This window comes from Culex quinquefasciatus, chromosome 2, assembly GCF_015732765.1.
Source record: "Culex quinquefasciatus strain JHB chromosome 2, VPISU_Cqui_1.0_pri_paternal, whole genome shotgun sequence".
Lineage (NCBI taxonomy): Eukaryota > Metazoa > Arthropoda > Insecta > Diptera > Culicidae > Culex > Culex quinquefasciatus.
Window position 1 is genome coordinate 107105953 of NC_051862.1, and position 15077 is coordinate 107121029.

Below are 15077 nucleotides of genomic sequence, written 5' to 3' on the forward strand. Positions count from 1 at the left end.
AACAATCACGCTCTACCCTCTCAGGGGACTCAAGCTCAAAACTCCAACAATCACGCTCTACCCTCTCAGGGGACTCAAGCTCAAAACTCCAACAATCACAGTCTACCCTCACAGGGGACTCAAGCTCAAAGTTTCTATAATCACGCTCTACCCTCACAGGGGATTCAAGCTCAAAAGGCCAACAAACACGCTCTACCCTCGCAGGGGGCTCAAGCTCAAAAATTCCAAAAATCACACTCTACCCTCACAGGGGATTCAAGCTCAAAAGGCCAACAATCACGCTCTACCCTCACAGGGGACTCGAGCTCAAAACATCAAAAATCACGCTCTACCCTCTCAGGGGACTCAAGCTCAAAACATCAAAAATCACGCTCTACCCTCTCAGGGGACTCAAACTCAACACATCAAAAAACACGCTACCCTCACAGGGGATTCACGCTCAAAAGGCCAACAATTACGCTCTACCCTCTCAGGGGACTCAAGCTCAAAACTCAAAATATCACGCTCTACCCTCTCAGGGGATTCAAGCTAAAGAAAAATCATTTTCCACGCTCTACCCTCTCAGGGGACTCAAGCTCAACACATCAAAAATCACGCTCTACCCTCACAGGGGACTTAAGCTCAAAAACTCCAACAATCACGCTCTACCCTCGCAGGGGGCTCAAGCTCAAATATTTATCATCCGCGCTCTACCCTCACAGGGGATTCACGCTCAAAACTCAAAATATCACGCTCTACCCTCTCAGGGGATTCAAGCTAAAGAAAAATCATTTTCCACGCTCTACCCTCTCAGGGGACTCAAGCTCAACACATCAAAAATCACGCTCTACCCTCACAGGGGACTTAAGCTTAAAAACTCCAACAATCACGCTCTACCCTCGCAGGGGGCTCAAACTCAAATATTTATCATCCACGCTCTACCCTCTCAGGGGACTCAAGCTCAAAACTCAAAATATCACGCTCTACCCTCACAGAGGACTCAAGCTCAAAAACTCCAACAATCACAATCATCTTCCATGCTCTACCCTCACAGAGAACTCAAGCTCAATATTTATCATTCACGCTCTACCCACACAGGGGTCTCAAGCTAACGAGTCTGTTGGACTCAAAGATCAGCATACAGATCGTTCACAATTTTCTACTGATCAATATAACAAGAAAACCTTAAAATCGCATACGAAATCGTTGGTAACTTTTATACAGCCCCTAATTATTGAACAATTTTAACCGCAAACTAACCGAACCAATACGGGCCACAGAAGCAGTCTAAACGTTAAGCAATAGCACAACATAAAGCAATTTAAATTATACATGATCAAATCTTATCAACGTTAATCTTGTTGTGAAACCGCAACAACATTCCAGAAATATTAGTCGTACGCTGTGTGGTGCGAGCTCTGTCGCCGTTTTCACACCAGATCAAACTGTCAAAATTGCACCAGCGTTTCAAGGCTTTCAACGCTCATGGTATGGCAGATTTTCAAATCAAAATATATTTTTTCAAAGTTTTTTTAAATTTTATTAGACTTTTAATAAATTTGTATACTTATAAATTGGTTTATGTCAAGCTTCGTGTGTGTACCGGGTTCGAGTTAGCTTTGAGCTATTCAGTTTGACAATTCTAAACCGACCAAAGAGATGGTTTAAATAATCGTTGTTTTGTGAGTTATTTCAATTTTGTTTAGTCTTTTGTAATTTGTGAATCAAATCTGGATTCGTTTCAGATTATTGATGGCCGTGATCTGCGTTAAATGTGGTTTCAATTTTGCGAAATTCAATCAGTTGGAAATGGTGGAGAAAAACAACAACTTTTTAAAAAAACATAAAAAAGTATGATAAAATTTACATGATATCACTTCAATATCTGGCATACCATAATTTTGTATGTACCTTGACCATAACTGACAGCTCGCACGACCTAGATGCGCAGTATTGCAATGACAAGATGATAGGATGTATAGATCAATGAAAAACTTTAAAGAGTATTTTTTTTATTCAAGTATAAAAATAATAGTCAATTAGAACTGATTTTTTTTTAGTATTGAAAATAATAGAACTGATTTCATATAAAAATATCAACAAGATTTATAAGATTGTAAGTAAATTTGATTTTCAATTTTGCACAGAAATTAAATGATAGATTCCTGAAAATTATAAAATATTTTTTATGCGAAGAAAACAAGTAAGACTTTTTTGTGGGAGAAACAAAAGTAGAAACTGAAGTAAAATATGACAGAGACGGGAGACGAAACACAAGGATGATCGACGCGTTCGTATGCTGAGAGGTTCTACGCGTTCGTATGCAGTAGTTTGTGATGGCAAGATGGTGAGTGGCAAAGTCATGCGGGAGGTTGAACAGGTAACGGTGTTGATGTTGTTGTAAAAGGTCATATCAATGAGGATCAAGTCGAATTAAGACACAATTCTAGTAACGAGACATTCACGTAAAACAAATTACCAATCGAAATGTGGAATTAAGCGAAGTACAGACGATGGAAATGTGAAACATCGATAATGGAACAAAATGCAAATTGAGACCATACAGCAAGTCTGAAACTATTGAAAAGGAGAAGTTCATGTGAGATAAGCAAATGATATCATAATCCGATGTCATTAATTAACAAAAGCCAAAGTTGCAAACTACACGAAAAGACAATTTCGGACAAACGACATGTCCTAAACATTTGGAAAAAGAATTACACCAACCGATGTAAATAATTTGAGAATGTCAAAGATGCAAATCAACTGGAAAAGTCAATTTTGGACAAAAATACTGGATTTACGAACAATTTACAATACTCAGCAAGTGAGAAGTCAATGCACTCTCAAAATTGACCACAGTCAACTCACAGTTGAGTTATGAAGCAAGGGGTTTCCAGCATCAAGGATTAATGACCAGTCTGAATGGAATTACCAGGATTACTCGAATTATATTACGAATTACTAGGAATTCCCTAGAATTACTTGGAATTATATGGAATTAAATAAAATTACCTAGAATTACTTGGAATTACTTGGGATTGATAAGTGCAAACAATTGCCCTATACGAAATGTATAGCCAATGTGGGTCTGATTGCCAGGGTAAGTTTTGGGTAGGTTAACTTATATATCCCAGTCAAATCAATCCGAATTCTGAAACACGGAACCGGTTGTTGCGTTTGAAACGGAATTTGTATACGATTCTAATTAGATTCCGTTTCAGAGTTCGGATTGATTTGACTGGGATATTGCCACCAAATTGCTACCAAAGTTGCTTTCAGTAACGCGTGTGAAATTCTCGTTAAATCAAAATTTTAATTTGCTTTTAAGGAAGCGTTCTTTTATTACGTAGTGCATTTTTTTTTTAATTTGGTTTTTACCTGCAAAACAAAAATACAAATACAAATTTAAAAATGCCTGTGAAACGCAGCCTTTAACCACTTTCTCCCCCAACTGTGTTACACAATAGACAAATCCAGTGAAAGCTCAACGCTGCTTTTTGATGGTGAGAGATTTGACAGCTCCCATACTAAATGTCTCGATTTTCATACTTTTTGTTAATTTTCTTCTAAAATAAAATGCTTAACATATGAAAACTATATATTTTTGGTGCCCAAAATTTCTGCTGAATCGAATGGTGTACTTATCTCAATTGCAAATTTTTCGAACAGTTTTTATTTTAATAATATTCTAGACACATTTTGTGCACCTAATCAATCAATACTTTTATCATAAATAATCATTTTATTGCTTAAAAATTGAGTTTTCCTGAGCTCCCATATTGAAATACATGGAAGCTGTCATTTCTAACACCATTGGCCACCTAGCGGCCATTTCAAACTGGATACGTCTATAAAATAACGCTCCCATAATGGAATACCCGATTCGAGTGGTAGTTTGACAGTTCGCTCCATAAGAAATACATTGCTCACTACCAATCGCGTCGGGTACTCCATTTGTTCTCTTTGTACCCAGTCGAAGCGTTCTAGCAGAGCTCTAACAAAAGTGGATATTCTTAAGATATTCTAACCGCATTCTAGCAGAATTTTTCCACCATTTTACCAGGATTCTGGCAAAACCAGTTCTGCTAGAATATTTCGAGACTGGGTAATTGTGTAAATGTTGGTGTAAACAAGGTGTAAATCAATTTGAAACCCAAGGTGGCCAAGGTTTAAAAAAACAAATAAAGCTGTTCTTCTTCCTTTGAAATGTGTTATAATTGGGTACTAAAGCCCTATGTCAATTTTTATGTACAACGGTAAAAAACACGATTAAAAACCATTTCTGATCACTTTTTTTTCATTTTAATGCAAAAAAAATATTGACGAGACAACATTTTTTCGATGGATCAACTATGGTCCAATTGGAACGAGCTGTCAAGTAGGAGCTTTTCTGTCAAGAAGGACCGCGAGGATAATTTTTCAAAATTGATTTAAAAATCAATTTTAAACTCTTTGTGGTCGTACAAAGGGTCATTGTACTCAGAAAAATAAGCTTTATCGCTGTAAACAATAATATCAGCAATCTAAGCTTCATTTTAGGACCCAATTGGTGAACGTGTAATGTAACTTTCTTCGACGTTTCGTTCGCACATGTGTCGTGTTCTTTAAATTGTGCCAGTTCGTGCATATTTTGTAAAAATTCAAAAATTTTAAGCAGGTTTAAGTAAAAGCGGTTAATACTCATTTAATAAAACAGTCAACGAAAATGGTATAGTAAAATTTTAATAACGGACAGTGTATCAAAAAATCGTCCGTACAGCCCTGTACGGTAACTTTATTTGCTTTTAATGTATTTTTCCTGAAACTTGGTAAAACTTCAAGTTTGTTGAATAGATTAACGCAGGGATACGTCTTTTTTAAGGTACTAGGATGATTTGACCAAATCAAGACCAAATATTCAACTAAAAAATAATATAAACGATTTAACTAAAATAAAGTCCAAAATTTAGGCTAAAAACTTGTCCGTACACCTCAATTTTGTTTATAAATTGATAAATTTCACATATGATTATTGTTAGTTGATAAATTAACACAATAGGAGTAAATGCGTAAAATGTTACTAAACATGGTACATATCAGAAGTTCAAAATCACTTTTTGTGTGTTGAAGACACTTTTTAACCAAATGTAACACAACTCCTAGTCACGACGTTCTAGCAGAGTTCTTAGAGCTGGATATTCAAACAGCATTCTAGCAGAAAAGTTCCACCGTTTAAACAGGATTCTGGCAGAACTAGCTCTGCTTTTACTAAATTCAATATTTGGTCGAACCGTCGAACCAAACGAACAATTTTTTGATACACTGCTAGCTTGTTTCAGATTTGATGATAAACACGAGATAAATATTATTTGCAGGACAACAATCAGGACCTCGAGAATCCTCTCTGGAAAGTTTTGGAAGTTATGGGGCCAATTCCTACAGCAATTAAATCTTTTCTAACATCACTTGGTTACGATAGTTATGTTGCATTAAGAAGTATAACGGATAGTGAACTGAGTTCGTTGCCCAAGGAGAAAGGCCTGTTGCCGGGACATGTAGCCGTTCTGCGCGGATATCGCGATCTCGTTGTTAGCACGAGCTGGGAAAAGCTTGCTTGCCGTTCACGCCAGGTTGAGACACAACTCGTGTCCCGCCCTGATACACCGGAGAATCCTCTGAAAAAAGTTGTTCTTGACGAGAAAATAGAACAAGAACTTCTGGAGAAGTTCAGGGCCCGGTTGGCTCAATGGGTCAAGGTAGATGGGAATGAGTCGCATAAATTTGTGCAAAAAATGACTTCCAATTGCGCATCATTGCCACGGAACACGAGCGAAAAGTCGGGGCAATCTGTCCGTTTTGCAAATCGTTGATAATGCTTTTCTACACCATAACCAGCAAAACATCCTTTAAAGTAGTGATTGCAAACTTTATCAAACACTATCATACACAACACCCAGCGTCCAATCTAACGGGTTCAAAAACGAAGCAAACCAGCTTGCTAGACATGATTAAGCCCTCGAGCTCGAAGCGTAAAGCTGATTTCGATGATGAACGGGGCGAACGTGCATCTAAAGGTATGTTTAAGTAATGCTTATTTAGAATAATATTAACTTTTTTAGTTCAGTTCTTGTTGTAGAGATCGAGAGTACCGGTGACCAAAACGGACAAAAAAGAGATATGATCGACATGGTTGAGGAAGAGGAATGGATCGACGAAGAAGTTAATTCAGGTAGTTTTTAAATTGCAGATAAGAAACTATAAATCGGATGTAGTTTTAAGCAGGAACATTCTTAAATAGTACGGACAGGCTAGTCGTATCGTAAACAAATGATGTTTTGTTGCATCGTTTTTTGAATTTTATTTTGAGTTGCTGACCCTAAAACATAGTTCATTGTTATTTTGTAGTACACTTGTTGCTTAGTTGTAAAAATGAAGGAGAAAGGTAGAAGGTTACTTAAATTCGTTGAGGCCAATAAAAGTGATATTGCAATAATATAACGTGTTTTGATGACAATGATAGCCTGGGATGACTTTGATAGAGACTTACATCGTTTCAGGTTGGTTAAAAATCTTCTTGATTTTCGCGGATTTCTTCTGATTGTTACTGTGTGTCTATTTTCAATGATACAACGCAGATTTCGATGGCTAAAGAAAATGTATGTGTATATTTAGTATTTCAAACAATTATGTAAATCCTGCTCGTTGAGAGCATTTAGATTTCCACGAAAATCACGAAGATTGAACCACCCTTTTGTTTACCTTTGTTACTGAATTATTAAATCGTTCGTTGAATGTTTTGCTTCAAGAATACAAAAAAAAGCATTGAAAACATTTATCAAGGTTTCTACGGGCTGTCATGGTCATTACAGCTGAATTTTAAGTTTTAACTAGGCCGGAATTGGAAAGCTTTTGAAGCGACTTCGCCTCCTACTCTGGCTTCTAGCAATTCAGCGATTACAATTCCATCTTCAGAAAAAAAGACGCAACTCCACTGACTCTGACTCGAACAAAAACTCTTACTAAATTAATAAAATAATTTCACCGATGATTTGGCGTGAAGCAATTTCAAAAATTGCTAATTTATTTTTTAATTTTAGCCGCCACTCTAAACCTTAATAATTGTATTATTCATGAGGCACATCTCCACGAAGAGAAATCAACCAAGAATCGGTCGAAGAGTCGTTTATTTAAATTAAGTAACCAGTACGACGTAAAACAATCGAGCATAACAGATCACTTTACGAGGTTAGCTGCGGAAGATAAACAGAAAAGCGTGGGAAATATCCCGAGTTACGATGTACTAGCTGAGGACGACAAAAACAAAAAGCGCAACAAATTCATTGAGATGCTGCTGGAAATTTGCGAAAAACAGCAAAAGGCAGTAAAATGCAATATCCTGAAACCATTAAAAGGCTATCGATGTGCATTTACCTAACAGGCGGAAGATTGAACTATAATACGTATATGTCACTTCTACCGCTTCCGAGTAAGTCGACCATTTATCAGTATTACTCGAAGCAAATGGCTGACGTGCCCGAAGGAGTTCTGAGGACAAAGGAGCTGGTGACCTATATCGAAGAAAACAATTTGTCTCCCTACGTGTTTCTGTCGGAAGATGCCACCGCTATCACGGGAAGAATAGAGTGCGATAAGAAAACAAACCGTATATTTGGTATCGTACACGAAGACGATCCCATCACCGGAATGCCAGTAGTGCGAGGAACGGAAGTACACGGCGGACTAGACATCAAGAAACTTCTCAGCTCCGGCAAACAGGCCACGGATGTAAACGTAATATTGTGCACGAGTTTATCACCAAATGCATCCCCCTTTTGCTTACTAGCGTATGCAATGGGCAAAACAATGAAAAGCGAGAATTATGTTCTGCGAAACAGATATATTGCGAAAGAGTTGCAAAATTCGGGTCTAGTTGTTCTTGGGTGCTCGGCAGACGGAGCAGCGCCAAATTCAGGTGGGATGAAAGTAATTAGCGGTCTAGGCGGTAAACCGGATGATCGAATCCCAAAGGAATTTGTCGAGTTTTTTGCCGGCCCGGCACACGAACCTCCGTATGTTTATCAAGATCATGTACACACTGGCGGAAAGCTTAAGAACCGTTTGCTGGACATTGGAAAGGTGTTGCGACTTGGTAAGTTTTATTTTGTATTATTAATGCCCGGGACCGGTGGTGAAGTGATAAGCGTTGTTGCCTCTCACCCCAGTTGGACTGGGATCGATTCCAGACGATCCCGGTGGCATTTTTCGAGACGAGATTTGTCTGATCACGCTTTTCGTCGGATGGGGAAGGAAATGTTGGCTCCGGTCTAACCTAGAGGATAAGTCGTTAGCTCGGTCCAGGTCGTCTCCCTGGATTCTGTCTCGGTAGAGTCGCTGGTATGCAGTTGGACTCACAATCCAAAGATCGTCAGTTCAGTCAGTCAGTAAAAAGAGATTTGCCATTGTCTCAACAATCAACCTTCGGACATCTAGTTTCGAGTACGAATCTTGCAATCGAGAACGCTTAGGCAATGCTGTAGAGGCTTAGTTTGGTGTGTGGATGGTCCTTATACGGGAGACGACTTCAACACCTGGAATGACTTAACGGCCTAATAACAACTAAGGCCGGGACCGACGTTTTACTTCCCCATCTTGAGAAATGTGTCCAACAAATGAATAAATAAATAATGTATTTCTGTTTTAGGAAACTCGATAGCAATGGTTGGCCATCTACACGTTCTCGTAAAAAACGTCCCAATAACGGAGCACGGATTATCAATTGGAGAGATCAAACTCGAGGACCGGATGAATTACAAGATCGTAGAAAAACTGATACAACCTCGCGTCGCCCATGCACTAAAAGAACATGTTTTGCAATCCGAAGGGACTGTCTTAGGGTAGAGTAGTCATCAATGAGACACGGGGAACAATGATAAAATGGCTCTCACAAGTCGTAATTTCAACCAATCAGGCTCATATTTGGGGGAAAGGTGTGTCTACTGGATACACGACTGCCATTATAGTGGCTTTGGTTATGGACGCTCCCTTGAAAAGTTATTCATAAATGTTTGATTCTGGGGTGTAAAAGTAAATAATGGACAAAAAATTACTTTTTCTCTCGTAGGCTGCCATTAACACAAAAACTAATATTTCTTCAAATTTCTTTCGACGTTCCATAGGGATTGAGTTGGGCTACAATGTCCTTTCATTAGGTTTGGCCAAAATTTAGAATATACCCAGTATCCAGGACTGTCTCATTGTTCCCCACTCATTTCAGCTCATGGGTAACAATGAGACACTTTGATGTTTCTTCATTAAATTTTTCAAAATCTATGGAAATCTTTCAAAACATGAATTCAAAGTGATTTTTGGCATATTTATTGAGTTTTAACTTCATTTAACCAAAAATACAAAGTTATTTGGTATAAATATACGGATTTTACAAAATTTTAATACTTTTTAGTATAACTTTTGTTAATTAAAGTTTCATGTTAACAAAATTGTTTGAAAATGTTAAAAGAAAGTCTCCTGCAATGGAACAATACAAAAACATGATGTTTTACTAGAAAAATCTTGATTTTCGTAGTGTGTCTCATTGTTCCCCAGCTGTCTCATTGTTCCTGCCAAGTGCGTCTACAATGAGACAGTTGAATAACTCTGGCTGTAGATGTCGGATCGATCTCATATTTTGGTCAATGTTAGAACACATTAAAAGAAAGATAATGCAACAAAAAGCTCATTAAAACATGCTGATGAAAAAATGAGAAAAATCTTTGAAAGTTGAAAACCAAAAGTGTCTCATTGATGACTACCCTACCCTATTCCTTAAGCTGCTACGCTACACTGTTTTGGCGTTTACCGACAAGGAGCTGATTGTTTTACAGAGAGTACGAAGGATTTGGTACTCGATCTTTTTTCTTAGGTACTGGCGTACATGGTTGATTGAGAATGATCTACGAGTGGACGAATTTTACGTGACGAGAAATGCTCTTTTTTTGTATCGAACTTAACGGGCATGAGCTGTTGCAGAATATAAGATTTTGCCGGGATAATGAATGTCCACACGCTTTTTTACCTACGTTGTTCAATAGTCAGTGGAATGAAAATTTCTTTAGAAAAATGAGGTCCATGAGCTCTACGTTTTCAACTGTAGTAAATTTTTCAGTGCGAGATTTCATGCATCGCATCAAGCGAGCAGAATTTTTAGTAGATTCAGAATCTGTTTTGGAGAAATTTACCGACAAAGGCCTTACGAAACAACGAGATATGTATGTGCCCAAAACGATGCCATCCGATATTGAAATCAGCCAGGTGATAAATGTGGCCAGGAAGGAAGCCATTTCCGATCTCGCCTCGGTAGGGATCAAATGTGCGCCAACATCAAGCTGTTCGATTCTACCATCAGAATTGTTTGCTGCACCCCAATTTTCCACCGAGAGTACGGAGACTGGCGATGACGCTGATGACGATGATATCGTTGAAATAAAAGAGTTGTTCCCAAACTTTCATCAAGATCTTGATTTGAAAGATTGCACCAACGAATTTAGTAAGTATTCAATAATTAAGTTTACAATGTGTTTTTTTAACCAATCCTTATAATATATTTTTAGGCAAGTCTACTTCAAAACTTGGCTTTGTCCATGTAAGAAAGCTCGATGGTTCCGTCATTGTTGTGAAGGTCAGCACACTAGTCTGGATATTCCGGAAACAACCAACGCGTTTGAGCTCGGATCGATTAAAACGCTTTATTCGCATCCAAGATAGCCAGTGTCAAGTGCCATCTGAAGTCGACGACGCTGCAATCCCTGGCATTTTTAACACACTGTCCATCGGAGATTGGTGTGTGTTTAACCTCAAAACTGGGGAGATGCGAGTGGCTCAAGTTTTGTGTTTTCAGCGTAAAACTTCAAACGGTCGGTATAAACCATTTCGATTAGATACAGCACCTGTTCAAAACGACAAAGTTGAAGATGTGATTGTTGTGCATGGAAGTTTTTACAAGTTTGGATCAGATAGCAACCTAAAGAGAGTAAATTTCAAGCACCCGTTACATATCCATCGCTATTCCGGTCATATAAATCCTCCTAACAAAATTGGAGACCATCTGACATTAGATGAATCTTCTGGAAGATTCATCAACGAATTATCTAAAGTTTGAGGTTAAGTTAACTGTTTTTGTTACGTATTTTTAAGTGTTGTGATGCCTAAAACTGTTAATAAATATGTTAAACATATAAAAATCTAGAATAACCCAAATTGAAACGTAAAAAAACACACGGACTGACATTGACCTTGATAATTATGTCTACAATTCTCAATTATGCACGAAGAGAGTTTGAGTGCGAGCTTCGTCGGAGGATGACAAGATCAAATCTGCGCGTCCTCTGGTGGAAAAAACAGTGAAAACAGAAGAAAAAGCCGACGGGTTGGTCGGGCTTCCGGGAGTTAGTTTGAGTGCGAGCTTCGTCCAAGGATGACAAGATCAAATCTGTGCGTCCAATGGTGGAAATAAAATCAGTGAAAAAAGAGGAAAAAGCTGACGAGTTTATCGGGCTTCGAGGAATTAGTTTGTGTGTGAGCCTCGTCGGAGGATGCCAGGAGCAAACCTTCGTGTCCTCTGACAGAAAAAAAACAGTAAAGAAAGAAGAAAAAGTTTTACCAATGTGTCATTACCAATGTTTCAATATTTGGTCCGGGTACTTAGCCGAATGGTTAAGCGATCTGCCTTTCAAGCAGACGATCAGGGATCGAATGCCACCCGGTAACCTCGCCACTGATTTTTCGGTGGCAACTTGAACCCCCTGCTCCCGCTGGGAGCAACAGATACACGGTAATTAATTACCACACACACACATGCCGCTCCCCCACTACAACAACTAGCGGTGGGTGAGCGAGGAATGGACGGGAAGATGACCAACCAACCACACCGCAACGCGTTAAAGAAGGAAGGAAGACTCTTCCAACAAGACCCCCAGGAGATCATCCTCATCCATCAAGACGAAGAACAATAGATCTCGGATCTATAAATAGACGCACGGCTCCGTGATGGCAAGGCCGATTGAGCCAGTTAGGGTATAGGTTAAGATAGAAGACAAAAGAATAAAAAAAATGTGTCAATATTTTACAAAATCTCCGAATTTCATGATATTAAAATTCTAATTCAGGTTCAGGTTTGCCGTAGGGATCACTGTTCTAAAACTTTCAAATAGAGTTTTAAATAGATAACATACACGCAACGCTAAGTATCATTTGAATGGGATGAAGATTTTTCAATTACTAAAATTACTATGGAATTACCAGGAATTACTAGAATTACTAGAATTACTCAGGAATTACTAGAATTACTAGAATTACTCAGGAATTACTGGGTAATCCTAGAATTACCGAATTACTCATTTGGATGCAGAGTAATTCCGGATTACTGACCAGTCTGCCTCGATGTTGGAAACCCCTTGTTATGAAGCATAATTCATGATGGAAACAACAATTGCACTAATCGACGAAATTCAACACCTTAGCCTCGAAAACTGACCAATTGACCAAGTCACTGTGGAATGAATAGCCTCACGATAAAGACGATTTTAGATGGAAGACGACGACGATAACAACCAGCCGATCAACACAGTTCTACAACAACAACAAATTTTGCTTACAGTGGGAAAAATGCAATTATTTTTTTTAGGAGAGATAATGAAAATTAATTTCAAATGCAAGTTTATTTAAATCAGTTTCAACGAAAATATTTTTACAAGAGAAGTTCAAAACAGTAATTCAAGTAATTTAACAGGACAGAAGATCAAAAGAGTAATGGAAATAATTTTACAGTAGAAAAATCAAAAGAGCAATTATAATTATAAAGCAATTTACAAGAAAGCACAAGAAGAACAAATTGTAAACCGCACGATCACTACACCCGACAATATTCTTTCCATAGATGATCATTTCTTTCAGACGATCATCTAGCTGATAAGTGTGGGGGAGATTAACCAAACCAATATTTTTTTAAATCAATTTCTTATAGCCAGCCATTAAAGTATCTTTTTATGATTTTTTGCAAAGTATTTTTTTCACAAATCAAATTATTAAGTTTGGGAATATTCTTCCAACCTACAAATAACTTTCGATAGATGTTCTTAATGCTTTTCAAGAATACAAACATCTAGCTGGTAAGTGTGGGGGAATGCAACGACCTCAAATTTAAATCATTAAATTTGTCCATTTTTCGAACCTCACCACAGTTTTGACCATGCGCGCTTACGCAAGCATAAATAATTTTACCCGTCGACTCGCGTTGCGCGACAAATAATTAAGCTTATGTACAGGTGTGGATCATGAGTCATCCTCACCTGAAAAGCCCTTTATTAAATTTCGCCAATTGTTAGGCAATCAAAAAAGTGGTTAAGCTTTCAATTCTGAATGTGCGATGTTATTACACAGGGGAAATTGAGGGTGTGGCTTAACCAAATTCATTGGCATGTTTGTTCAATGGAGAATTCGACCTTCTCATAATTGACCAACATTTTTGAGAATGTTTTAGGAACATAATTCTGATATTCCAATAACATAATTTAAAGTTTCACGACAATGGTTCGAACCCATGACTTCCGATTTTGAGGTGTACTCACTACACCATACGGAAAGTCATGAAGAATTGCAGAGGTCTGCATAATTTAATTCATGAGGTTCATCGATGCTTCTCATCGAAACGGACCACTTTTAGTAGAACAAAATTTAGTAGAGTTTTCGGGGACTGACTATAAAAACCCCAAAATTCTTGAGGAGGGCAGTTAGTTCCAGTTAGTTCCAGTTAGTTCCAGTCAGTTCCAGCCAGTTCAAGCCCAGTCCAGTTCCAGTTCCAGAAGACGCCCCAGACCAGCCAGACCCGCCAGCAGCCACCAGTAGCAGAGGCCCCAGTCCAGCCGGACTTAGCGGTGGAGGCCGCAGTCCGCCGGGACTTAGCGGTGGAGGCCGCAGTCCACCGGGACTTAGCCGCCGTGAAGAGTCCACCCGGGACTTAGCCGCAGTGAAGAGTCCACCCGGGACTTAGCCGCAGTGAAGAGTCCACCCGGGACTTAGGAGTTCGGGTCTGGCATGGCTCGGCGAAGAGGTCTGGAGGACAAGTCTGGCTTCAACGTAGAGAATTGGCTCGACGAAAGTCTTAATGAAAGTAGCAACAAAAAGTTGAGTGATGTGATCGTGTGCGTAAAAGTTGAGAGTGTTACCGCAAAAATGTAATCTTTTAAAAAAGTGTAATACACAAATAAGTGAAGTTTACTGATCTGTTTTGACTTTGCAAGTAAATATCACAAAAATCCTGAAAGCCTAAACCGCTCGGGCCGTTCAATGGCAGCATTTTGAGCAATTAAAAAAAATGTTGCATGGATCGATGTAGGTAAATTCTGCTACTGCAAGCTTATACATTTGAAATTCACAAGAGATTTCAACTTGGCCTAACAAGTAAAGTTTGATTAGAATAAAAAATTTGATGACGCAATAGAATTCAGGGTTTCTTAAAAAAGCAGTCAAGTTTTGCTCTATTTGTTTTTATCCAAGATATAACCATTTGAAAACGCCCTCAAAAAACCCTAAAAAAATAGGTGCATGTTTCGATAGGATAAACAGCTCCGCTAAATTTTAAGCATGTTCAGAAAAAGTCGATTTCGAGTGGTGTTCCGTTTCGTGAAATGGTCTCGTAAGCAATTATATGGGCAGATGTCAAACTTCTATGGAAAGTTGTACGGACAAATCAATGTTTTTTTTATTTAAGAAGCTTTCACAACTAGGAATATTGCTTGCTTATATGTTGGGCAACAAAAATTATTTTTGTCTAATAAATTTAAATATTAGGCCATATAACCATATAACTAAAATCATACCATAAATGGAACCATTAAGAATCATTAAAAATACAACTTTGTATGAATTTATGAAATTCACCCAAAGTATGCAACCATTTTTCAAAAACTCACTTCAAATATTGTAAAACTTTGAGTTGTGATTTCATGAAATAGTGTTTCAAGTTAAATAACGTTAGAAATTAGATTTTTGGCGCAAATTCAATGATTATCTATTTATTCACAATGTTGGAAACGGCCGGAATGTGGGCACGAACACCGGGA

The 15077-nt window shown here is 38.3% G+C and overlaps 2 protein-coding genes across 2 annotated transcripts; both read left to right on the forward strand.

The window, feature by feature from the left end:
- The first annotated feature begins 4504 nt into the window (after positions 1-4504).
- LOC119766177 lies at positions 4505-7828 on the forward strand. The gene is made up of 6 exons (XM_038250608.1): positions 4505-4690; positions 5337-6035; positions 6086-6190; positions 7059-7342; positions 7468-7746; positions 7805-7828. The coding sequence occupies exons 2-6, from the start codon at positions 5834-5836 to the stop codon at positions 7826-7828; spliced, it is 894 nt and encodes a 297-aa protein (XP_038106536.1). The 5' UTR covers positions 4505-4690; positions 5337-5833.
- A 1955-nt stretch (positions 7829-9783) lies between these two features.
- Positions 9784-12067, forward strand: LOC6052723. Its single transcript, XM_038258389.1, has 2 exons — positions 9784-10504; positions 10569-12067. Exons 1-2 carry the CDS (start codon positions 9943-9945, stop codon positions 11114-11116), a joined length of 1110 nt encoding a protein of 369 aa, XP_038114317.1. The 5' UTR covers positions 9784-9942; the 3' UTR covers positions 11117-12067.
- The last annotated feature ends 3010 nt before the right edge of the window (positions 12068-15077 follow it).